General features: G+C 40.9%; 1 protein-coding gene across 2 annotated transcripts; it reads right to left on the bottom strand.

The window, feature by feature from the left end:
- Positions 1–23,700, bottom strand: LOC128742371 (uncharacterized). 2 transcript variants are annotated; one of them, XM_053838712.1, is made up of 7 exons: positions 23,552–23,700; positions 23,277–23,392; positions 15,037–15,139; positions 2,090–2,309; positions 1,669–1,896; positions 535–1,404; positions 1–459 (listed from the first exon to the last, which is right to left on the bottom strand). In XM_053838712.1, the coding sequence occupies exons 3-7, from the start codon at positions 15,123–15,125 to the stop codon at positions 223–225; spliced, it is 1,644 nt and encodes a 547-aa protein (XP_053694687.1). In that variant the 5' UTR covers positions 15,126–15,139; positions 23,277–23,392; positions 23,552–23,700; the 3' UTR covers positions 1–222. The 2 variants fall into 2 exon arrangements, with proteins under 2 accessions (XP_053694687.1, XP_053694686.1); XM_053838711.1 differs by having other exon boundaries at positions 23,277–23,700.
- Positions 23,701–24,629: the final 929 nt, after the last annotated feature.

The following is a 24,629-nucleotide window of genomic DNA, read 5'->3' as shown; positions in this document are numbered from 1 at the left end:
TATCTTTACCACTATTTATTTTTCATCTTTTAGTATTACATGAAATTGACCTATCACTAATACAATAAAACTGTCAATTTTATTTTACTCGTAAGTATTACATTTCTATGTTTTCTAAGCACACATGGTCTACTGGTAGTAGGTAGTAGTCTTATTTGGTTGATGAAAAAATATACCTCCGAAAATTTATTCTAACATGCATTTGCGTTACGAAGACGCCTCTCACTTGGTCGAGGGCGACTTGCTAAAATCTCCGTCGACTTCCTCGGAGGAAATTTTATGCGGTCCCGGTCCTTTGACGCGCTCCTGTACCTCGTTGAAACTACTTTTAATTTCATCTAGCGCCTTACCAAGCCCGGTCTTGATGAGATTGAATTCCTGTGTCACCAGCGATAGACGACCCAGCAGATAGTTTAGATTGGAGTCCACCTCGGCCATACGTCCGGTGATTAGAGAAACCTGAAAATATATCATAAATATGATGAATGATTAAAATAACACTTTACATTAAACCGATATCATTCGACTTTTTACCTTTCCTTCCATGCTATCCATAGTGGTTAACGTTCCGTTCACATAGGCTTCCGTCTGCTGTTGTAAACGATCCAAAGCTTGCTTGCTGGATGAGATCTCCTGATACATAATACCGATCTGGCGCCAAACCTGGCTGATTTCCGTTTCTATCTTTGAGCTTAAATTAGTCAACGCACCATTGTGGTTATCCAAAATGGTTGCACCAATTTCGTCGAATCGCTTGGTAACTGTTGAGTTGAGTTCCTTCGAGTTGGCCTTCACCACTTCGGTCACTTCTCGTAGAATCTGATGAATTCCATAATCAATACCACGCTTGGCATCTAACACGTTTTCACCCGTCTGTAGCAAGAACTTTTCCAATCTACTTAGTGCCGCAATCTCATCCTTCAACGAACCGATATCTTTCTTCGTTCCGGAGAAGAACGCTTCCGTATCGATAATCTCCTCGGACAATGTCTTCAAGATTTCGTTCACCGACGCTTGCAGTACCTCGTTGTTCTCCTTGATGCGGGTCGCCGTCTTCGAGAAGCTCTTATCGGACGCTGTCAACACCTCCAGACGCATGTCTTCGATCGCTTCCAGCGTTTCATTGACCAAGCCCTGAATGAACTCTTTATCTACCGATGACTCTTGCCCTTTACCAACAGTCGACAGCGCACTCGATTGACTTTCCTTGACGGTGGCGTCAAGCGTGTCCAGCTTCCGGATAACCTTCTCCTCGAAGTCGACGTTCGAATGACTGATTACAACGGGATTATTGTAATACGAGGACAGGCGTTCCTCAATTTTGCCTAAAATCTCATCCGACGCCGAACCTTGCTTAGCGTTTGCTAGTTTTTCTGCCTGCTGGATTAGGTTGCGATTTGTTTGCTGAAATGAAAGACAAGTGCTGATATCTTTATTTGTTTCAACTAGCGTAAGTGGAAAAGTAAATAAAAGAGATTGATTCTATTTCAATTACTTCATAGATTAGCAAGTTGAACCTATTTCAGTTAATATTTCAGATCAAGCACTTTTCTAATTAATCTTAACAACGCAGAAGCTTACTCTAGCCTATTGATGGACGGAATTACTTTGTACCACTTTTTATAGCATCATCACCATCAGTTGCTACCGAGCATTAAAAATACCAACCTCGAGGGACTCTCTATCTGACTTCAGTTCCGCCATCTCCCGCCGCAGCTCTCTAATACTTTCGGTAAGCTCATCGATTTTTCCGCCGAGTCCGTCACCATCCCCGTACTGGCGCGGTTCCGTGATGACGCGAGTCTCGAGCATGTGCGCATTGTCAGTCAGCCAACGCAGAACGCCCTCAAGTGTTTCGTCCAGTTTCATCTGTTGTATAGTGTGTTTCTCATCTTGCTGCAATAAAAAGCAGAAACGGTGATTGTCGGGAAGTGCCCTCATCAATTGCTGCCTGAAAAGTGGTCGACATGCACGATAATCTCGAGAGGCCACACTATGGCCGATGTGCCACTTTACCATCACGATCACGAGTTTGAAACATTAGAGGAAAGCATGTGGCGTGGCGCTCTGGGAAAGAAAGGATACTCACATTCAGCAGTGCCGTTTCGATACTACCAACGCGCTCCTCCAATCGTGTTATTGTGCCCTTCATTGGCTCGAATATCCGTTGGTTTTTCTGCAACGTAATCAGGCCCTTTTTCACTTGCTCTCCGAGGGACCGCTCCCGTTGTTCGTGTCTTTCCAGCTTGTTATCCAGCAGGTTATATGAGTGCACCAAGGACAGGATCGCATCTCGAATCTCTTGGTTCCTGAACAAATGATAATAATTAAAACAGATAGTTGAACATTGTTGGTTAGTTAAACATTTAGGTAATATTCTAATAATATGCAAAACTGGAATATTAAAGCAAATTGGTGCATAAAATTAAAATATAGAAAGAACACTCAGTAGTGCATTTTTTTAAATAAAGTACATAAAAAGTAATTAGTGGTTAAAAATGACTTCGGCCTAGGGCTTACGATCAATTTAACTTTCTCGAGTACAGGTTATTCTATTTTCCCAGTGATTCGGATGCAAGTCTATTCTAAGACCTAGATCGGTGCCAAATGGTCGGCATGACCCCTAGATTACAAGATTATTTTTTATGCAATTATTACTCATTACACGGGTCACACGAAATACGAGTTGGAACAGCACAAAATCCAACGTCAAGCAAATTTAGCAATATATGTGGTAGCTGGAGAGTAAATGTGCTACCACCGGTTCTTTCCTATGAACAATAAAGTTTGTGCTATAAATCTGCATTACTGTCAATGGCCTTCTCTTTATAGAGTTCAAGAGCATGATTGAAAAAAAACAATAAAGCTTTACTATTAAGAACCATCTGTATTTTACAAGAGGATTTAATTATCCTTTTATGGGTAATGTTGAGCGCAAGTAGTTTCTTTATACTGCGCTATAATCAACAAGAAATCCAATTTAATTTTTCAATATACTTGACAGCGAAACTTATTTTGCCAGTAAACCAGTCGGCTTTGTTAATCAAAAAAAAATAGTCATGGAGTCTACCAGCTGACTGCGAGGTACGACAAACCACGTCGTCGTTCTGCCAAATGCCCTGCTGGATATCCAGCATAGAATTGCACTCTATTTGTCAAATTAACACTAGATATACCAGCATTTTAAATATACCTATTTATACCAAAACCAGTCAAAATGACTGGTGGATAAAAAACGGTTGATGAACGACTGAATAATGTGCAACACAGACCCTATAGTGGTCCTTAGCCTCTTATCCAGAAACTTCTATCTCCACCTCCTCGTTGTAGGGTAACTAACCTGTTTTGGACCTCATCTGCAGCTGTACATAATTTGGACACTTCCATTTGACTTTGCTGTAAGTGTCCAAATTATGTACAGCTACAGATGGGGTCCAAAATAGGTTGATTACCCTACCAGCCGGAATACGAGCAATCTTAGCGGAGATGTGGTAACCAACCCTGGTGGTAACTAAGGTCGTATACCGACAGGCAAGGAGACACTGTCTTGTCTCGGCACTATACGATGGCAGCCCCATCATGAGACTCGGCAGCATAGCCCTAGTAAGGCAAGCTTTTTATATCTAGAATATTACGAAAAATCAAGAAAATTCAACTCGAAATATTTAGCATGGACAGGCGATGAAACAAGGATTTGGAATGAATGCTTCCTACCGAATTTCGTGGATGGCGACAGAATGTTGCTCGTTCAGTTAGAACCGCAAACGTTCGACATTGTGGCACTACAGGAGATCTGTCGCAAAGCCGGGAAGGTTTGGGGGATCCGTGGCGGCAAGGCCCAATTTTGCCAGAACGGTGGAGCGACCAACGAGCTGGGAACGGGCTTCGAAGTGATGGGCAGAATACAGGATCGAGAGAGGATATGTGTGTTGAGGAAAACAAGCCGCTTCTTCAACTACACCATCATAAACGTGCACTGGCCACACGAAGGTAGTTCCGACGACGAGAAAAAAGCGTTCTATGTCCAGCTGGAGGCAACATACGATAGCTGCTCGAATGCTTGCCACGGGATATCATCGTCATTGGGGACATGAACGATCAGATCGACAGGGAAGCAATGTATAGTGATAACGGCCATCGATGCATCAACTTTGCAGCTTCCCGAGGCCTGGGGATCAGAAACACATTCTTTCCTCACATAGATCTACAAAACCACCAGGAGATCACCTGACCAACTAACATTGAACCTAAACGACCATATTCTCATCGAAGGTCGGGTTTTCTCGAACATCACCAACGTATGCTCCCTACGGGGTACGGATATCGACTCAGATCATTACCTAGTATCAGTACACGTGTGCTCAAAATTATATACCTCACGACAAAGCCACCTCGGTTAAACAATCGATAATTAGACAACCCGGAATGTGATGAGAACTACGCGCATACTATGCGCCTTCCTCTGTGGCCAGGTGCTTCGACCCTCGAAGATAAATGTAGCAGGATACGTTCGGCCATCAGTAAGGCCGCAAAACGCCAGAAGGAGAGCTAGAACCACTATTTCAGGCTAGTGAGATGCGCAAGTTCTATGAGAAGGTGAACCGATCTCGTAAAGGATGCACGCCGAGGCCTGATATGTGTAGGAACGAGCAGGGAAACCTGGCAACAAACGAGCGCATAGTGGTTGGAGAGTGATGGTATCTCAATTGACGATATAGCAAAAGGAAATGGAGCAAAAGTCAACGTATGAGAGCCTAAGGGCGCTTCGACTTCCGATCTCAAAAAGATCCGGCGAGAAATCAGTCAGCTGAAGAATAGAACCGCCGAAAAGGACCGACTCTCGACAAAACTCTACAAAAATGGCCAAGAACCATTAGGAACGGCATTTCACTGAATAATTTCATGCTTCGAACTCACCGTTCTCCCGAAATGCTACATTTCTTCATAGAATCTTGCACCAGTCATTTTGACTGGTGCTGGTATAAATGGCAAAAACAAAAATTATATTTGTTACTAATATATACAAAGTAACATTAAGTTCATAAAATGTATTCTCTACTTATAGCTACAATAGTCATAACATCGTTTCTAAAGTCAAATGTTAGATGTTGTAGAAATTTCAAATAGAAATTGCACGACCAGTCAAAATGACTGGTCTGGTATATCTAGTGTTAAAAGGTCTTACTCTTCTCTACGAGGAATCTCGGCGATATACGGTTACTTGACTTTACAAATACGGTGAATTATAGCTGTCGATGAGTAAGTTCTTTAAGAAAAGAGCATCTGTAATCGCGCTAAAAACAAACGGGGAAGAGGTGCTTGCCCCAACGCTAGGCGAAGTTAAGGAGGCCATCATGCAGAACACATCACATCACAATAAGTCAGCTGGGAAAGATGGCATCGGAGCGGAGCTTATTAAAATGGGATCAGAAAAGCTGGCCGTTTGTATGCACTGGCTAATTGTTAGAATTGGGGATGCGGAACAGCTACCGGAGGAGTGGTAAAATAGGGTTATCTGCCCGGTCTATAAAAAGGGCGACGAGTTGAACTGTAAGAACTATCGAGCGATCACCGTTCTCAATGCCGCCTATAAAGTGCTGTTCCAAATCATTTTTCGATGACTATCACCAATTGCGAACAGATTTATGGGAACTTAACAAGCCGTCGTCGTCGAAAGTTGGTCTACAACGGCCGTGAATACAGAGTTCCCACGCACCATTTGTTCGTTGACTTCAAAGCCGCATATGATACTATCAACCGGAATGAGCTATGGAACATCATGGATGAGAACAGCTTCCCCAGGAAGCTCATCAAACAGATTCAAGCTACTATGGATGGAACACAGTGCTGTATTCGGATTTCGGGTGGATTGTCAAATTCATTCGAATCACACAGAGGGCTTTGTCAAGGTGATGGTACTTCATGCCTGCTGTTCAACATAGCGCTACAAGGTGTTATGAACCGAGCAGATATCAACACGCGGGACACGATCTTCAACAATTTATTTTATAGTGTATTTACTGATGAAAGTTTGACGATTGCAGAGATATCCACAGCGACCGAGTGTGTTCCTTTCCTGGGTCATTCATTGAACAACCTCACCATTGACGAAGTGATGGTTACATCGGCCGCCGCGAAGTTGAAACTTTCTCGCGCCGTTGGACCGGACGGTATACCACCTGTGTTCCTGAAAAAAATGCATCCACGCTATCGCTGCTCCAATGAGCCATCTTTTCAGCTTATCCGTTAACTCAGGTGTCTTTCCCTCAACATGGAAATCGGCCTACATGTTCCCTGTGCATAAAAAGGGAAATAGGAAAAACGTAGATAACTATCGAGGAATCTCTGCTCTAAACTCAATTTCGAAACTGTTCGAGCTCGCCCTGTTTGAACCAGTATTTGCATTTTTCAAACCGTACATCTCTGATAACCAACACGGATTTATGCCCAAACGCTCCACGACTACCAATCTCTTGACTCTCACATCCTACGTGATAAATAGTTTCGACGCTCAGTCGCAAACAGATGTCATTTACACTGATCTTTCCGCAGCTTTCGACAAATTGAATCACCAAATCGCTGTTGCTAAACTGGATAAACTTGGCATAGGTGGTCCGTTGCTGCGTTGGTTCCGTTCATACTTATCCGATCGCCACTTAATGGTGAACATTGAGGGCAGTCTCTCTGGATCGTTCACTGCTCATTCTGGAATACCACAAGGCAGCCATCTTGGTCCTTTAATATTCCTTATCTACTTCAATGACGTCAACTACCTGCTTAAAGGTCCGCGACTCTTGTTTGCTGACGACCTCAAGTTATACTCAAAAGTCGAAAATCTATCCGACACCGCTGTCCTTCAGGAGGAACTATCGACTTTTGACTAATGGTGTGTCGACAACCGAATGCTGCTTAACCCCAACAAGTGTGAAGTCATCACATTTTCCAGAAAGCTGAGCCCGTTCGCGTTTGACTACAAGCTGTCAAATACGCCATTATGTCGTGAAAACTGCGTCAAGGATCTGGGGATATTGCTCGACTCTAAACTCACATTCAAACAGCACATCGCGTACATCGTGGACAAAGCCTGCAGAAACCTTGGCTTCATTATGCTTCGACCTAGACCCCCTTCATGTTCGTCGCGATGTAAATAGAGCAACAATTGTCTCCGATTTATTGACCACACGGGTGGATTGCCCGTATATATTGCAAAACCTTGATATTCACGTCCGGAGTCACTGATAGCCACTTTTTACACGTGCCGAATCGACGGACTAACTACTACAGCAGCTTCAGCACGATTACCGGTCTCCAACGCCACTTTAACCGCTTTTACTCCAGCTTCGAATTTGACGTCAGCCGTAACGTGCTGAAAAATCGCTTTTTTTAATAGCGCGTAGTTTTTAGGTTAATTTATCATTTGGGCCACAAGGCCTGTTGATGTACAAATAAATAAACAAATAAACAAATCTAGTCAATTCGTCTGCTCTGCCCATTGGATATTATTGGCAGAACATCTGTGGTGGTGGCTGAACAGTACACCAGACTAAAGCGCGAAGCAGGAAAGATTGCGTTAAAGGTAAATACGTCTAAAACCAAGTACATGCTAGCCAGCGGAACTGAGGCCGACCGACGCCACTTGGACAGTGGTATAATGATCGACGGCGATGAGTTAGTTTGAGATGCCTTATCACGTCACGCACTGCCTCAAACTAGCGCGAGCTCAAAAACACTTCATATAATTCACCCTTCGTCAGTTCCCCTGGAACCCTACTGAGCTGCCTCCTTATACTTTACGCTGTTAATTAGCTGGTTTGTAAACGCTCTTTGCGGACGCCTAAAATTATAGCCAGTGTTTATTTTAGACGTAACAAGTTGATAAACGGCTGGCTAACGCGTAACATCGGTACCTTGCGTACCTGCAGTTATAAAATAGACCCCACAGTGGTCATTAGCCTCTTATCCAGCATCCTATCCCTACCTCCTCGTGGTACCTTCCGGAGACCTAACATCGACTCGGGCCGCTATCTCGTAGTAAGCAAGATCCGCGCCCGGTTGTCCAACCGAAATCGAAACCAACGAGCAAGATACAACTAAAGGCCCAAACACAATGCATACGGATTTTACTACGCTGCGGAAATTTGACAGAAACCCCATGGAAAAACTGTCAAACTGCCGCAACGTACTAAAATCCGTATGCATTGTGTCTGGGTCTTAAGCATTCAGCGGTTATCAGCGAAAGTAGTTGCTGCAGAGTACTCTCGGAAGGCTGATAAGCGGAACGGTGAACAACATGGAGAGTATCTGAACGAACACTGGAGGCACATCCACTACGCGATCAGTACTACTGCTCGAGAAGTATTGGGTACTACTGCTACAGCCACTTCCAGTGAATGGTTTGACGCAGAGTGCCAACGGGTAACTGACGAGAAGAATCGGGCCAAAATCACATATTGGCTGTAACTGTGATACGTCACAGCAGAGAGATACAGAGATGCTAGAGTTGCCGAAAAGAGACTTCACTGTCGTAAAAAACGCCAGCACTGGGATAGCGTTCTTGCGGTGGCGGAGAATTGCTTCAAGAGGCACGATACGAGAAGGTTCTTCATTACCGGATTCAGCAACCGTTCCATGCCAACGCCTGTTATATGCAACGACAATGAGGGGAACCTGATTACCGAAAGATCACAACAGGAATAGGATTACAATTGAGGACAAGCTGTGGATCCACCTACTTTGGACGAGGTTAGAAAAACAGTGAGAGAGCTAAACGATGGCAAAGTAGTTGGAAAGCACCTTTTGATAGTCGGGAGCGAACGGCTGTATTTTGCAATCCATCAGGATATACCAAAGTTATGGACTGAGGAGGAACTACCTAAGGACTGGTGAGAAGGTCTCATATACCCTTTTTACAAAAAGGGCCATCGACTGTTACCGAGACTTTATTTTCATCAATTCATACAAAATTCTTCCCCGCTTCCTGTTTCTCAGACTGAGGCCGTTGTAGGAAACCTTTGTTGGCGAATACCAGTGCGGTTTTCGCGAGGGACGCTTCACGGCGGACCAAATGTTCACCTTGCGACAAATCCTCGTTAAACCCCGGGAATTCAACTTGCAGACTCATCATTTGTTTATAGACTTCAAGGCGGTGTACGATTCAACTGAACACAATAAGCTGGGCAGATTATGCTTGAACATGGTTTTCCAACAAAACTGATTAGGGAAAGCTGTGAGGATAGGGCTTATCATAAATTTTACGAAAACAAAATATATGGTGGCTGGTAGAGAGCGTAATTGCCCTTCGGGTGTTGGAAGTGCGGTGGTGATAGATGGAGATACTTTTGAAGTGGTCGACGAGTGGACCCCCGTTCGTTTGAACGATTCCTCATGCAAACTAACGGGGTTAGTTTTTAATTTGAACAACTGGTAACCCTAAATATGCTGGAACTTGTGTGAACTGGCTGCCCTGCTCTTTGTTATTGTTTTGGTGGTTTGTTCAGTAGGCAGTTGCAAGCAGCAAATATTCATTCTCCGATCGGATTTCTACCATAATCGTTGGGAAAACGCAATGTGAAACAGATTAAACACGCTAGATCAGCACAAACAAATCGTGTTTATGAGCATTGTCTGCATAAGCAAATGATGTCATATTGAGTATGACGTTTGAACCATTTTTAATTTGCACGCCGTGCAAACCAACAGAGTTCAAATTAAAAAGTGTTCAGATTAAAAACGGTTAAACGAACGGGGGTCCACGGTATATTTAGCTTGGTACGTTAGTGACATCGTGAAGTAAAAAGTAGGATAGTGGCTGCCAACAGGGCATTCTACGGATTGTTTTTTCCTATGTGGACTCATCACTGTGACCAGGAGAGTTGATCTATTGTGATATCGCCCGGGTGTTTGCTGTATGACCTGCACTGCATTTCTTTTTGCTATAATCGCTATTGAATGAGCGATATGCGTACTTGTGTGTATTAGGGGTTTACCCTTCCTTCAAAGCTTGATCTACTTTACCACCTTATTCCTCACTGCCAGTACTATCCCATCCCAAGTAACCAGTGAGCACTTAAAGAAGCAGAAATCTAGTTTTTTATTAGCCTGTGATGCACACCTTATCGTACAGACTGGAGCTATATGCTTATAAAATGCCATTAAAAGCCGGTTTTGCCGGCGAAATATAGAGCCGCATTAGAGCTTGGAGATTTACAAATGGCGTAAAACGTAACGCCTGTTGCGTAACGATTAATCGCTAAGCATAAAAAAATGTGGTGTCATACATATATTTAACAGAAGTGTTATTTGCATGTTATCCGCATGCATATTTCATATATATTCATGTTGTTTGTTCTAACAGCGGTGCAGGATTTTACGTGCGATAAAAAGAGAGGGAAGCATTTTTCCTTTTATCATCACACATTCGTTCACTGTTCGCTATGAAATTTCCTGCAAGTGTGAGCAGCGTTCAAAATCTCTTTTGCTGCCGGTAACGGCAATAAAGCTCGCTTAGAGCATCTAATCAGCATTTCATAGTGTTTCAACTAACTTTTAATTCAGCACTGAGAATGCTATTTTAAAGCTGCCACACATTGACAATGCTGAATTATATCTGGCAGCATGCAACTTGCAAATATAGAGCAGTTTTCAAGCTTAATTCAGTGCTTAGCGGTTGCTTGGGATATTAGTCATCCCTGCCGAGGACTCATCCGTTCCTCTGACCAATACACTTAACTATAGAAGGGATTTTTGCACTGTCAAGAGGTTTCAGTGGGTAAATATAGAATTCAGTCTGAAGGAAGGGTAAATGAGGAGCCTGAGAATAAACCCATGCTAACGTCACTTGACATCGAATGGCATGATTCTACTAAGAATGTATTGATCTTGTATTGATTCTTCTACGGATTATATAGCCAGCTAAGGTCTGTAGCCTGCAACTCCTTACAAAACTCACACTATATAAGACGCTAATTCTCCCGGTGGTACTCACAAAGCATGGACGCTGAAAGAGAGCGACCGAGGAGCTAGCTCTTGGCATTTTTGAGCGTAAGACCGTGCGATCAATTCTTGGCGGCATACTAGAAGATGGAGTATAATAAAATTTACCAAGTACACAAAGATGCGGATATTATGAAGCGAATAAAATACGGCAAGCTACAGTGGGCTGACCACGTAGCAAGGATGATGAAAGACCATCGAAAACAATATTCAGCAAAGAACCCGACAGAGGCCGTCGATTTCGAGGCAGACCACGTACCCGTTGGATGAGCGCTGTTGATGAGGATACTAGACCAGCGAGTGGCTAGAGAGTGGTAGCCGGAGACCGAGAAACGTGGATACAACTCCTAAATTCGGCCCAAATTGCAGAAAGGAAGTAAATGGAAATAGGTTCAGCATGTCATGATGGAACTTTTGTGTTCCTCCTTAATACAAAGAAGTAAAATTGTTCTGTAATACTGTCTTAAGAATTGTTTAATTTCTAGAATAAGTAAATGTGAACAAAATTCTGTATTTTTCGTACCAGCACCGTGAGCGGTCACACGTAAGTGATTGCATCTATTTATTCATTATTAAGTGTCATTATTATTATTCAATTTTTAAGTGCTAGTGGAGAAACACTGGCTTTGTTGTTCATTTAATAAAACCCGGCAAAATTAGCGAAATTTTGTGACAATAGTTATAATACATTGAAGCGTTCATTCTGTTCAATATTGTTTTATAGCGGCAAAGTTTTTATTTGGGAAATCACTGTGGAAGAAAAGTAGTGAAAATACCCTCCCGTACGCAATATAAGAAAACCCCGAATGCACAAAATGATTGATATGACGATTTGGAGGTTGGTTCCAAAAACGTGGCTCCCTGGCAGTACCTTGATACTGTACGATGAAATGTGCACTAAAAGCTAATAAAAAGATAGATAAATGTAGATTTAAGGCTTGTTTGCGACGAAATTTCGATACCCCTAAGCACACTCAGCTTCGGAAATACATTAACAATGAGTGAAATATTTTACAGAGTGGTAGAAGTATGTCTGTTATTTCTGAAAATATAACAATTGTTTATATTACAAGCGCTCAGCGTAAAATGGCGTCGAAAGAAGAGCAGGTGCAAAAAGCAATTGTGTGCGGTCGCAATGAAAATCCGGATCTCTCGTTAAGAAAACTTGCCAAAAAGCTTGGATTTCCTCCAAGCACTGTTCACAGTGTTTTAAAACAGCTAGGACGAAGGAGAGGGGAACAAAAACGAATCTGAAGAACCACCACAAGGATGCGAAGGTAAAACAAATATTACGGAGGAGACCAGATCTTTCTGCACGTACCATTGCTCGTAAAATAAAAATGTCGTCAACATTCGTGCACACTTCTAAGCAACGACAAGGCATGAAGTCTTTCAAGGTGAGGACTGTACCAAACTGTAATGTTAAGCAAAATACGACGGCCAAAACATGCGCTCGTAAGCTTTATCGCGAATATTTAATGCAGTTTCCATGCGTTATAATGGACGATGAAACGAATGTCCTAGAAGACTTTAAACAGCTTCCTGGTATGTCTTTTTACGCTGCCATGAAACGGAATGGCGTTGCAGAGCATTTTAGGACAAAGAAGAAAGCCAAGTTCCCCAAAAAATATTTTGTATGGCAGACCATATGCAGCTGTGGTCGAGCAAGCAAAAGTTACATTACTACGGGAACGGTTAACATGGAAATATACCGAGAAGAATGCATGCAGAAACGACTGTTACCGTTCCTAAACAGCCATGATGTACCGTCGCTGTTTTGGCCTGATTTGGCATCCGGTCACTACGCCAAAGATGTTTTGGAATGGTATGATGCTAATGGAGTCCATTCTGTACCGAAGGAGGCGAATCCACCTAACTGTCCAGAGTTACGCCCCATCGAGCGATATTGGGTTTTCGTGAAGAGAGAGCTGTCCCAGCACAAACAACTACAGATAAATTTCGAAAATCTTGGACAAACGCAGCTAAATTGGTTGCCAACAAGTCTGCACTGACCCTCATGGCAAGGGTAAACTCCAAAGTTCCCCAATTTTTCATGCAGCTCAAATAAGTAATATTAATTTGTTTGATAATTATTAACGATACACAAATGATATACAATTGTTTCATGGATTAATGGAGATCATGGATTTATTGCAAAATTGAGATGTCCAGATCTTGTCGTGAACAAGCCTTAAGTGCTCACTGGTTTCCTTAGGGCATAATGTATAAATTTCTTTCGAACCCGCTCGATTCGCTTCTTGCGCACTTCATAGAATGGTTGCCATCAGGCTTGGCATACACTTTTCGCTTTGATTTTGCTCTTTTGATTACTGCTCCTCAGCCAAGCAGAATTTGAAAAAGTGGTGTGTGGGGCATTTGTAGAGTTAGTAATTATCTATAATATTGCTGAAGAAAGTGAAATTTTATCTTTAGTATTTACGGTGCTGTACCGCAGCAATGCCGTTGGTAGCAAAAAGAGCGCTCTTTTTGCTACCAAGAGGGTAGGCGCCTTATAGCGTCATAAATACAAAATGCACAGTAATGCTTACTTCAGCAATATTGTAGATAATAACAAATTCTACAAACGCCCCATACATCACTTTTTCAAATTTTGCTTGGCTGAGATGCAGTAATCAAAAGAGTAAAATCGAAGCGAAAAGTGTATGCCAAGCCTGGTAGCCATATTATTGCCGCATATTCAATGCCATTTCGTAAGCCTAAGCCAAGAAAAAAAAATTTACGGACAAGAAACTTCAAAAAACCAATCCTTTCAGCCATAATAAGAAAAACCGTAAGCACATTTCAGTTAAAACTTATAAATTCCAACAAATGTTGCATGCAAATGTGTTTTTTATAGATTTTATGGTCGCTTGAATTTAATCAAAATTTTGTTGTTTTATACGATGTTAAATGAGAAACATAAAAATTACTTTTACGATTTACATACTTTGATTTCAGAGCCCTTTATTTGGCAATAAAGAAATGTTGACTTATTTCTAGTTTGGCCCCAATGCGTGTTGCGTTTGATGGTCCAGAACTAACAACTTTCATTCCATGATCGATTTGTTTATGTATATACAACAATGTATCGCATTCAAACGAGAACATATGTAGGATACTAAATCAACTCCAAATAAACCAGCCATTCTTCTCGCGAGGAACGTGCTTCCGCTTTGGCACTAAATGCATCGGCAACTCGTAAACAGTACTATTCAAATGCGCAGTCTTTGAATGCTTGAATTCCAATGCAATTGCACCGTTAAGGCTTATGGAACCGATGCGAAAATATAACTGAAATATGTATGTATCAGCAACTTTAAATCACTATAAATCGTGATTTAAGACGGCCAGCCAATTCCTGAGATATGTGCGCATTGAAACAGCATTTTGATAGCAGAAGGCGCCATGAACGCACATTGCACATTCACCAATCAAATCACAAATGGATAAATAATCTAAAAGAAACTTCCCAGTCTAACAACATGAGTTATATTCATACAGCAGTGGCACTGACCTCCAGCTTCATCAGTTATAATCAATTAGATCCTCATCTCAATTTCCCATATCAACAACATGCAGTTCACAATTTAGTGTCTATGCTGTGAAGTGAAGAAGCACAAATATAGTTAATGAGTTCATTGCCATCTGCTGGATCTGCCAGCAGATGAAATGGATCAAATCCTGCTCAAACATACCGTAAAACAGCATCTACCAACATTAACAGTTCAGCACAGTCGATCGTATGATCGAGCAGGGAACAGCAAACTTAATTATGATGGTAGGATTTTGTTAATTAAAATGAGAAGAAATTTTTCCGACAAGTGCATTGTCAAGATCAACCGCTCATGAAATAAAATGTGCAGTGCCGTTTCATTAATAGAGTAATTATATATTTCATTGATGTATTTCTTAGGATTCCACCGAGTAAATGACTAACTGAAGTCTATGTATAAATTAAGTTCACGACTAAAATTGAAATGTTGTAGTGTGGAGAGGCAACCAGAAAAATAAATGATTGAAGACGATTTTTACTCATATACTTACGTAACATCTACCGCTCGTTGCTGGGCGAATACTTCCGAAGGAACGATACTGATTACAGCCAGGATAAATATACTTGCTTTAGTGACCATGATTGTTTGGAGTTCTGAAAAAAAGAAAATCAAAATAAAAAATCAAAATGGTTAAATATATGACATGGCATGAACGTTGGATGTTTAGTATCTGAAAAAGCAGTTTGCTATTTTTCGCGGCTGGCGACAACGGCACTGCTTGAGCTGCTAGAATCTTGAAAGTTACACTGCAGAGGAACTGTTGCATAGACGAAAAAATGTAAATAATCCAAAGAGCCTCAAAGAGCTGGGAATACAATTTGTAGCGTTACACGATACCTATTCCTATGTAAAGAAATACAAGGAATCGATTGGGAATAGTCCCATTTTGCGCAGACCTTGGGAAGATGTCCATTTTGCTATATTATCTCCAAAAATCGTGACAAAAGCTAATTAAACAATATAAAAGCTTATTTGCCGCCCGTGAAATAAACTCAAATAACTTTCAAATGTTGTCAAAACATCAGAAAAATCAAATCCCATCCGAAATGCAAACATAGTCCATTATGTGCAATTCACCCCTAAATGCCTTGTAAAACCTAATTAAAGCGATTAAAACTCGATCCAATTTATTTATTGAAAAACAGTCTTCAGAAAAATGCTTATTTTAACATACTGACTAACTTTGGAGAACAGTTGAAAGCAATAAAAAATTTGGATGCAAAGTTATTGTGCAGAATTGATTTTTAAATGTCATTTTTAAACAAATTATTGCATCTCGCAACTAGTAAAAGATACATAGTTACTATTCTCAGCAAAGTTACACATTTTTATGTGTTCTATAATTTTAGATGTATTCAAAAAAACAAAAGTGTATATTGCCCTCATGTAACCCTAATAGTGTAAGAAGATGCGCTCTATTTTTTTGATAAACTTCTCCAAAGACACCAATGATTATTGAAAATCACGCATTTTTTATGCGATAGCATATGAACGTGTTTTTGTGGATCTAGGGGATAATCAGGCAAAATGGACCGTGTTTGAATTCTTCACAGTACGAAATCGGTGACATTCAACTCTCCTAATGTTTTCAAATGTACTGGAATGAGTTTATTCCCCGGTCTTTGAGTTAGTTTTAATCGCTTTAATTAGGTTTTACTATGTTTTGTTTGTTTGTTTGTTGTTACACCTTTCGGTGCATTCGTGTCTGAAGGTTTCACTATGTATTTAGGAGTGAATTGGGCAAAATGGACTATTCTTGCATTTCGCACAGTATGGATTGGATGGGATTTGATTCTTATGATGTTTTGACAACATTTGGAAGATATTTGAGTTCATTTCACGGGCGGCATATAAGTTTTTATACTGTTTTATTACCTTTTGCCATAATTTTTGGGGATAGCAGGGCAAAATGGACATCTTCCCAAAGTCTGCATAAGATGGGACTATCACCAAATGATTCCTTGCATTTTTACACAGGAATAGGTATCATGTAAGATTCCAAACCAGCAGCTTCTAATTATTGGGTTTACAAGCTCATTTTTGCCCATTGTGCCTTATTCAACAAAAGGCACGATTGCGTGGCAAGGCCATCTAGAGATCACCTGACCACAGAACAACAAGGTGAGCAAATCGGTCACTCATCGATCGCCAACTATTCTCGAACAACACCGACTACGACTGAAGCACGTATATCGCCGTTAGCTACGCGTTATCGCTACGCTGCGCTACCAGAAAAGGATGAGCTAGAAGAAGCCCCTCTTAAGGACTGTTGGAGTATGGAGTACCGTTAAAACAGTGATTAGCAACGTAGCGGAGAACGTCTTAGGCTATGTGGCACCGAGTTGTAATAAATGGTTTGACGAGGTAAGCCAGCAGGTGTTGGATAAGAAGAACGCGGTGCAAGTACTAAGTAATGCTGCGTAGAGCCACCCGTCAGAATATGGAGCGATACAAATAGAAACGGAGGCAGTAAACCAGACTTTTCCAGGAAAAGAAGCGCCACCAGGAAGAGAAGGAGTGCAAGAAACTCGAACAGCTGTACCGTTTTCACGATGCACGGAAGTTCTGTCCAATACTCAACGAAGCACGTAAGCGGTTTTGTGCCGCTGGTCGAGGTGTGCGGAGATAAAGATGGTGCGGTATTCAAATGGAGGAAGTAGCATTACGATGAATACCTGAATAGTCTGGAAGCAGAAGTGTTGTCAATGGTGCAAGGAACGGAGATCTTCCGACCCCATCGATAAGCGATATTAAGGAAGCCATCCAGCGGCTGAAGAACGACAGAGCAGGAACGGAAGGTATTGGAGCGAAACTTATCAAAAGTAGGCCTAGACCAGTTGACCAGCTGTTTGCATCAATTGATTATAAAGATTTAGGTTACGGAACGACTACCGAAGGGGTGGAAAGACGGGGTTATTTGCCCTATCTACAAGAAAGTCGATAAACTGGATTATGAAAACTACCGAGCGATCACTATCTTGAATGCTGCCTACAAAGTGCTTTCTCAAGTCATCTTCCATCGACTGTCGCCAAAGCCAATAGATTCGTGGAAAGTTATCAAGCCAGTATCATCGAGGGTCGGTTTCAATGGACAAAAACTTCACCCTGCTGCAGATGCTCCAAAAATGTCGCGAATTCCCTGAACTACCGAGGCATAACCTCTTTGTGTGCCGAATCAAAAGTGTTTGAAACCATTATCAAAGATGCATTATTCGCAGCATGCCGACACTATATCAGCACGGCACAACATGGTTTATAATCGGCACGTGCAGTGGAAACTAATCTATTGGCCTTACAAACACGTCAGGTGTCCCACAAGGTAGCCATCTGGGGCCACTCCTCTTCTCTTTATATATAAACGACGTTGTCTTGCTTTTAAGTCGAGGAGCAAAACTATTTCTGGCTTACGATTTAAAAATCTTTCGAGCAATCAGATGCGTTGAGGATGCGATATTGTTGGACTACGAGATATACTAGAGACTAAACTCAGTAGAGTTGAACAAGTAAAAGATGTTAGAATCGTGCTTGATAAAAGGCTGACTCCAAAGCCCAATGTCTCTGCAATCATCGAGAAAGCAAACGGCAACCTTGGCTTTATGTTCAAAATGGCTAAAGAATTCAATAATCCATTCTGCTTGAACCCTCTACTGTTCCATCTTTCGGTCTATACTAGAATTCACTACACTAAAATTCATTCATATTGTATAGTTCCCTCAAGAAAGCCTTTGGATTAACCACCTAGAAAGCGTACAACGCAAATTTGTTCGGTATGCTATGCGTCAGCAACCGTGGAACGACCCACAGAACTTACGTCCATATGAAGATCGTTGTAAAGGGTGTCCCACATCAAATTGCATCACGGAAGAAACGCTGTAGAAAATGACCTAATCGACCGATCCTTTTCAAACTTTCAGGCAATAAAATATAACCCATTAGTAAGCTTTTGGCATATTTATTTCATTCAACTTCAATACCATAACCGTATGCGCGCACCTTACGCTTAACTTCACTGAAAAGTTTTGTACAACATCTGGCTGCAGCTTCTTCTGTACGGAAATTCACTTTTTCTTCATGTCTTTTTCAGATTTGACCTCCTTGGGATGCCTCCGTAGTGCATGCTTCATAATAGGCCAGTATTTTTTTATTGGGCCTTAGTTCCGGTGCGTTGGGATGGGGGGTTCATGTGCTTGGGTACGGAAGCAACCCCGTTGGGTTCGTACCACTCCAGGACATCCTTTGAATAGTGAAACGAATTTAGATCCAGCCAGAAGATCGTAGGGCCCTCGTGTTGCTTCAACAGAGGAAGCAGACCCTTCTGTAGACACTCCTTTAGGTAGATCTGCCCATTTACAGTCTCGGTAGTCACGAACGGCGCACTTTTTTAATAGACATAATAACTGCGAAAAGGGGCTTTCCACTGGAACTTTGTTCCTTTAAAGGGATCCGTCCCACTCTGTTTGCCACATGAGCAGATCGCTTGTCAAATCATGTATTTCTTAGCAAACATTGAAAGTATCTGCATCCTTAATTACTCCAGAACATCAAGCATGTGCTGGGCGGTAAAGTATAATAGCCCTGGAAGCTGCCGGAAATCCGCCTTAACCCTTGACGTAAGTCGCATCATCCATGATGAGAGATTTGAGAATTTTCCAGGTGCTTGCGCAAAATAAATTTGCGACGTGTTCGTGTACCTTGGCTCGCTGGTTACAGAAAAACTATCGGCCGTGAGATTAAAATGCCTATTATGAGCCGAAGTCGTACCTACTAAGGACTCCACAAATACTTGCGGTTGAACAATCTGAACCTCCGTAGAAAGTGCACATTGCATAGAACGCTAATAAGACCGGTTTACCTCTATGGGCATGAATTGTGGACACTGCTAAAAGAGGAATTGCGGGCACTTGGAGTTTTCAAGCGGCGAATACTAAGAACCATCTTTGGCGACATGCAGAACAACGATGTAAGGAGACGAAGAATGAACCACGAACTCGCGCGTCTCTGCAAACATGGTTTTTTAATCAAATCCGGAAGGAATGGGGCACAGCGGACGAGATGCCAAAACCAGCTAGAGTGAGATCTGGCGTGCACTGGGTGCCCGCCGAACTGGAGACCAGCTGCCATGGATCGAACTACGTTACACAGGCCTTGACCTAAGATGTAACGTCAACTAAGTAGGTAAGTATCTATATTGCCAAATTTTGGTTCCATTCCTTGAAGATATTTCGTATCACAGTGGGTTTATTTTTCACGTATGTACGTATTATTTTTTTTATAAAAATCGGCCTTTTGGTTTGCAGGTGCTATGAAATATTGAAAATCGAAAGAAAATCTTCCCGGAGTCAGGGTTCCGTTATTTCAAACTGATCCTACGTCACGGATTTTGCAGGGCAGGCCCGGATTTCGATGCCTTGCTTTGAATGACCAGCTATCCTGGAAAGAGTCCCGCATTCAGGGATGATCCGATCACTTTGATATTTGTAGAACTAGTTATTATCTACAATTTTGCTGAATAAAGTTTTGCTGTATCTTTTGTAGTTACGGAGCTACGATACCAGTACCTCATAAGTAACTAAATGAACGTTCACTTAGTTTCTAATGAATTACTAGCATCGTAGCTCCGTAACCACAAAAGATACAGCAAAACTTTATTAAGCAAAATTGTAGATAATAACTAGTTCTACAACTGTCCAATATGTGACTTTGTCAAATTTTGCTCGGCTGGGACGGCACTGTCAAATGAATCAAAATTGAGTCAAAATGATCGGACCATCCCTGCCCGCATTGATATATTTTTTATCGCACCAGTCAAATGTTGAAATGCTACAGATAAGCTTAGCTTAGCTTGACCGCCCGTAAGTTACCCGCGATTGATCCAGTGTACATTTTCTGGTAATATAACTCTTTGTGATGATCAATAGCAAAGCTGGCCACGCCCACAGGTCAATTTGGGAGGGAAAGGAATGTTAGTCCGACACTTACTGCTACTAGAGACTGAGGAATCCTCCGCATCATCCACAAGTGTCACAGGAAGGGGTTGTTGTTAGTGGAAAGGATATGATCTGGATGCTGGATCCACCGAGGCAGATGATGTGATCACTGTCATTCGAGCTCGCGTACGATTTGAGGACGTGTTTAGTTACGTGGCTATTGCGTGGCTATAACGTGGCTATAAAACTTGCTTGAAAACTCTGACTACTTCATTAGCGAGCTGTATAAAGCTTATAAGGTTTTGATATTTGATAATCATGATAGAAATTACGCGCGATGTTGTTAGGTAACCGATTTAACGACTCGAACGCATCCTTCAATAAAAGTTCCGGTTTGTAAACGCGCCATGTGAGCGCATATGAATTCAAAATAACCTACAAAAACAACCGCCATCGGAAAAATGCAATGAGCGAGACACGAAAGAAAACGATGCTAAATTACCATACGAAACGATACTCAGTATGTAAGCGCCGGTTGTATGAAACCTGGATCCTGGATATTCGAACATTTTCTTGTAACGCCAGTAATTAGGAAAATTAAGATCAAAAATACACCTTTTTTATAAATTTAATATAACGGTAATGGTACTAAATAATAAACCATAATTTGTTAATTTATATCGAAAAATATTATGCACATGCGTGATTTACGGTGGCTCGAAAACCTCATGACGAATCTGAATTTATTATACCTGAAATTAAAAATCAGGCACAATGAAACGAGCCAATATAGTCCCTAAGTTAATAAGCATTTCCACCTATGAACGCTAATATGCAGAGATATAGCGCCCTACACGCTTAAATGTTGAAATGCTACAGATTAGTCCGACTTATTTCTGAAAATTGTGAAGAATGTTGAAGAATATCTCTTATAACATTCATCTGAACAATACATATAGAGTAGGGGGGGGGGGGGGCGGGGCATGAGTGCGACGTTTGAAGTTGTCATCAAATTTCATGAGATATAAAGGAGCACAACAGTAAAATATATTTTATATTGATGCAATAACTCAATATCTTCACATTCAATTATACATCATCTGGGGTAATAGTGTTATGCAAAATAAATTAGTCATTTTTCTGATCAAATGCCGAATCGCACTTTTACCCCACTAGCGGGGCAAAAGTGTTAATTTATGAAATTGGCACAGCAGTAGCTAACAAAACTATAATATCTTCAATCTGCAATAAGTTTCAAAAAGGAATATTCTCAATTTGCACCTTTTTTATTTTCCGCTGGTGTACTGCAGCCTCCGCCAGATCGAAACTTTACCAAACGTTTATTTTATGTATCAACAGTGGATGACACTGTTTTGCTTCAACGAGCATCTGTTGTAGAGCTCACAGCATCCTGCAGATCTTCTATTTCTAGTATCTGTAGTACAGTGCCTGAGCCGGTATATAATTATCTATGCATTTTGGCTTCGTCCATGAATCGCACTTTTGCCCCGCTAGGTGCTTGGCGGGGTTTGAGCAAATTTTGGAAAAACGAAAGATATTTTGTAAATTGTTCTTACCGCATTTTTAAAAGAAATATGTGAGTGATGTAAAACGCTGCTACAATTTTTCGACAAGTAATATCCTCCTGTTGGTGTCGTATTTGCCGTATAAGGAAATATTACATCAAAACCGCTCTAAAATAACATTTACCCATAACTCAGCAACTATGCTTCGTAAACAACAAATGTTTACGATAGATTCATGCTGTCAAAGTAGTCATCCATCCATGCCAATGTAGTCAATTTACTCGGAATCTGCATTGATAAATTATTGAATCGCACTTTTACCCCTCCTTACTCTAATTTTGTATTTGATTTCTTTTAAATATATTTGCCATCACTTCAAAAACAAATTTCTGTTCTATTGTCATTCAACATGTCCCGCATTCACCTATAAATAATCTAGTCACTTTGTGTTACTTTAAATACATATCAATCTAGTATTTCAAAAAATTTTGCACCGCAAAATCACTACACTCTCACTCAACTCAACTTTCAATATTTTGTAATGAAAATTTTCATCAAATTAACCTTACAAAACTAGTCTCAATCTGTAATATATTCGGAAACTCAATAGATATGCTAACACATAAACTAATCACCGTTTTCATTCATTAATGTACCTATCTTTTATTATTGTTGCTTATCACTTGTTGATAAATATTCAAAAGTTGCTCTATATTTCTTAAGATTTTCATATTTTATAAAGAACAATTTGTTGTTCGTTTAAAGAAATAGTTGAAGTATTGCGCTGCATTGAACAAAGTACAAGCGAATTTTTTTTACGTATTTTTTTGCTGTAAACATCATCTGAAAACGGTTGATAGATTTTTCTGAAAAAAATTTATTGAAATCAATTGATATTGTCAAAAAGATGCGCTACCCGAGTATTCACCATTACTAGAACACACTATCACTCGTTTAACTCTGTAGTAAAAACATTCTGAACGGACCAGCTGTTTGATGCTGCACTATTCAACCGTCCATGACTTTTACACAACGATTTTAGCGCACATTACGCGAAGCTTATTGATAATTTCGACGATGATTGCCAGTTCAAAGATCAAGTAAATCACATGCAAGTGCGATTCGATGAAATAAACTTCACTGGTTCTATCAACGCCTTGTTATTACTTCATTGCCACCCACTTTGCTATATTGTTTAATTCTTGTCTTTCATCTTACTAAATTATAATTATGCTGACCAATTGAAAATAAATGGTATTTTTCAGTGTTTTACTCACATATTCTAGCCGGTCAATCCGTTACACTCTGCCTCACTGACTAACTGCTCGAACACGTGCAGTCCCAGCGCAGGACCAATGCAGACTAAGACGGCTCGATCTTAGGATATGCAGCTCTGGCGGGGTTCAAAAGAGTAAACACATCAAGATTTTCAGTTAAAAAGTAAATCGCATTAAATTCTATTTGTAACACGATCCGTCACTCTTATTCACTCTCTTCGCCACTAAAACACATGCTCTGAATGAACACTTGGTGCGCAAGCGGAAAAATTTACCGAAGAAGAAAAACTCCTCAAATTACAGACGGCTGTCGAATGACACTTGACTTAAGTTTTGTCAAGTTATTTCCCTCGACTGAAAACAAAAAAAAAGTAACCGAAAAAAAATCCTATTCGAGATGGACTGAGCCCGTTCAGACCGGAACGATGTTAACCGATCGAGCACCGCGAATGTACTGAAACAAGGATCGATCGATCGCTGTACTAACGGAAGAAGAACTCCGCCCGGCGGTCATGATCAGCGCTGCCAAACAGAGCCAAACAAGTAGAAAAGTACAAATGATTAATAAAATTTGAGTTTGTCAAATCAATCACTATTCCGGTTGTTGATTACAATTAACCAGTGAATAGATGATTAATTAAGCAACTAAAACGTTTTGGCAACACTATGCTTCTTAAACTCTTTTAACGATATATTCCTGGACCTATTTAGAATAGTAAAAACAGCCGTTAACCTGGTAATAATTGCTCTGAGTTTAATAGACAAATGACTCGTACATTCACTTCACATTCACAATTTAGTTCGAATCTATTTCAACCAGACTAAAACAGACGCGCCGTAAAATTGTGATCGGTCGTCAGGAACCCGCATGCGGCCGCAAATGGTTGTTTATTCTATCCCTTGTGATGCGCACCGTAGATACCAATTGCCCCAAGCAGTCAGATATTTGGAAAAATATAAACCAGATGAGAACATGCAGACTTTTCCTTGTTCATATTTGAAAGCAAAACGACAGCTAAGTGTGTGTAGTGAGAAAATGGGTGATGATGATCAATTAATGCGCATTTGACGCCAAGTGATCAGTGCCGTACCGCCTGCCGGCAACGTTCGCGACGGTGTTGACCTCCTGGTAATTTTATTTGCTTACTTCACCCATTGTACGCGAATCTTTTCTTCGGCCCCTTTGTTCGAGCTAAACTTAGTCGTTACATCATACGTATTAACTTCCAATCCTAAGGCAATACATCGTACTTGGTTGAGAATACCATTGTAAACGAATTTTTTTTAAATTGTTGTAATATATTACATATTTGTGATGATCAATTGATTTCTTGGAAGCAATTTTTTATTTTT

The sequence above is a fragment of the Sabethes cyaneus genome, chromosome 3 (assembly GCF_943734655.1).
Source record: "Sabethes cyaneus chromosome 3, idSabCyanKW18_F2, whole genome shotgun sequence".
NCBI lineage: Eukaryota > Metazoa > Arthropoda > Insecta > Diptera > Culicidae > Sabethes > Sabethes cyaneus.
The sequence above is the reverse complement of the archived record's forward strand: the minus strand, read 5'-3'. Positions and strand labels throughout refer to the sequence as shown.

Coding starts and splice junctions, on each gene's coding strand:
- LOC128742371 (XM_053838711.1), bottom strand. CDS start 15,125: ATGGTCACTAAAGCAAGTATATTTATCCTGGCTGTAATCAGTATCGTT. Junction 2,310..15,036: donor CAACGAGCGGTAGATGTTAC/GTAAGTATATGA, acceptor TCATTTGTTCAG/GAACCAAGAGATTCGAGATG. Junction 1,405..1,668: donor CAGATAGAGAGTCCCTCGAG/GTTGGTATTTTT, acceptor CTTTCATTTCAG/CAAACAAATCGCAACCTAAT.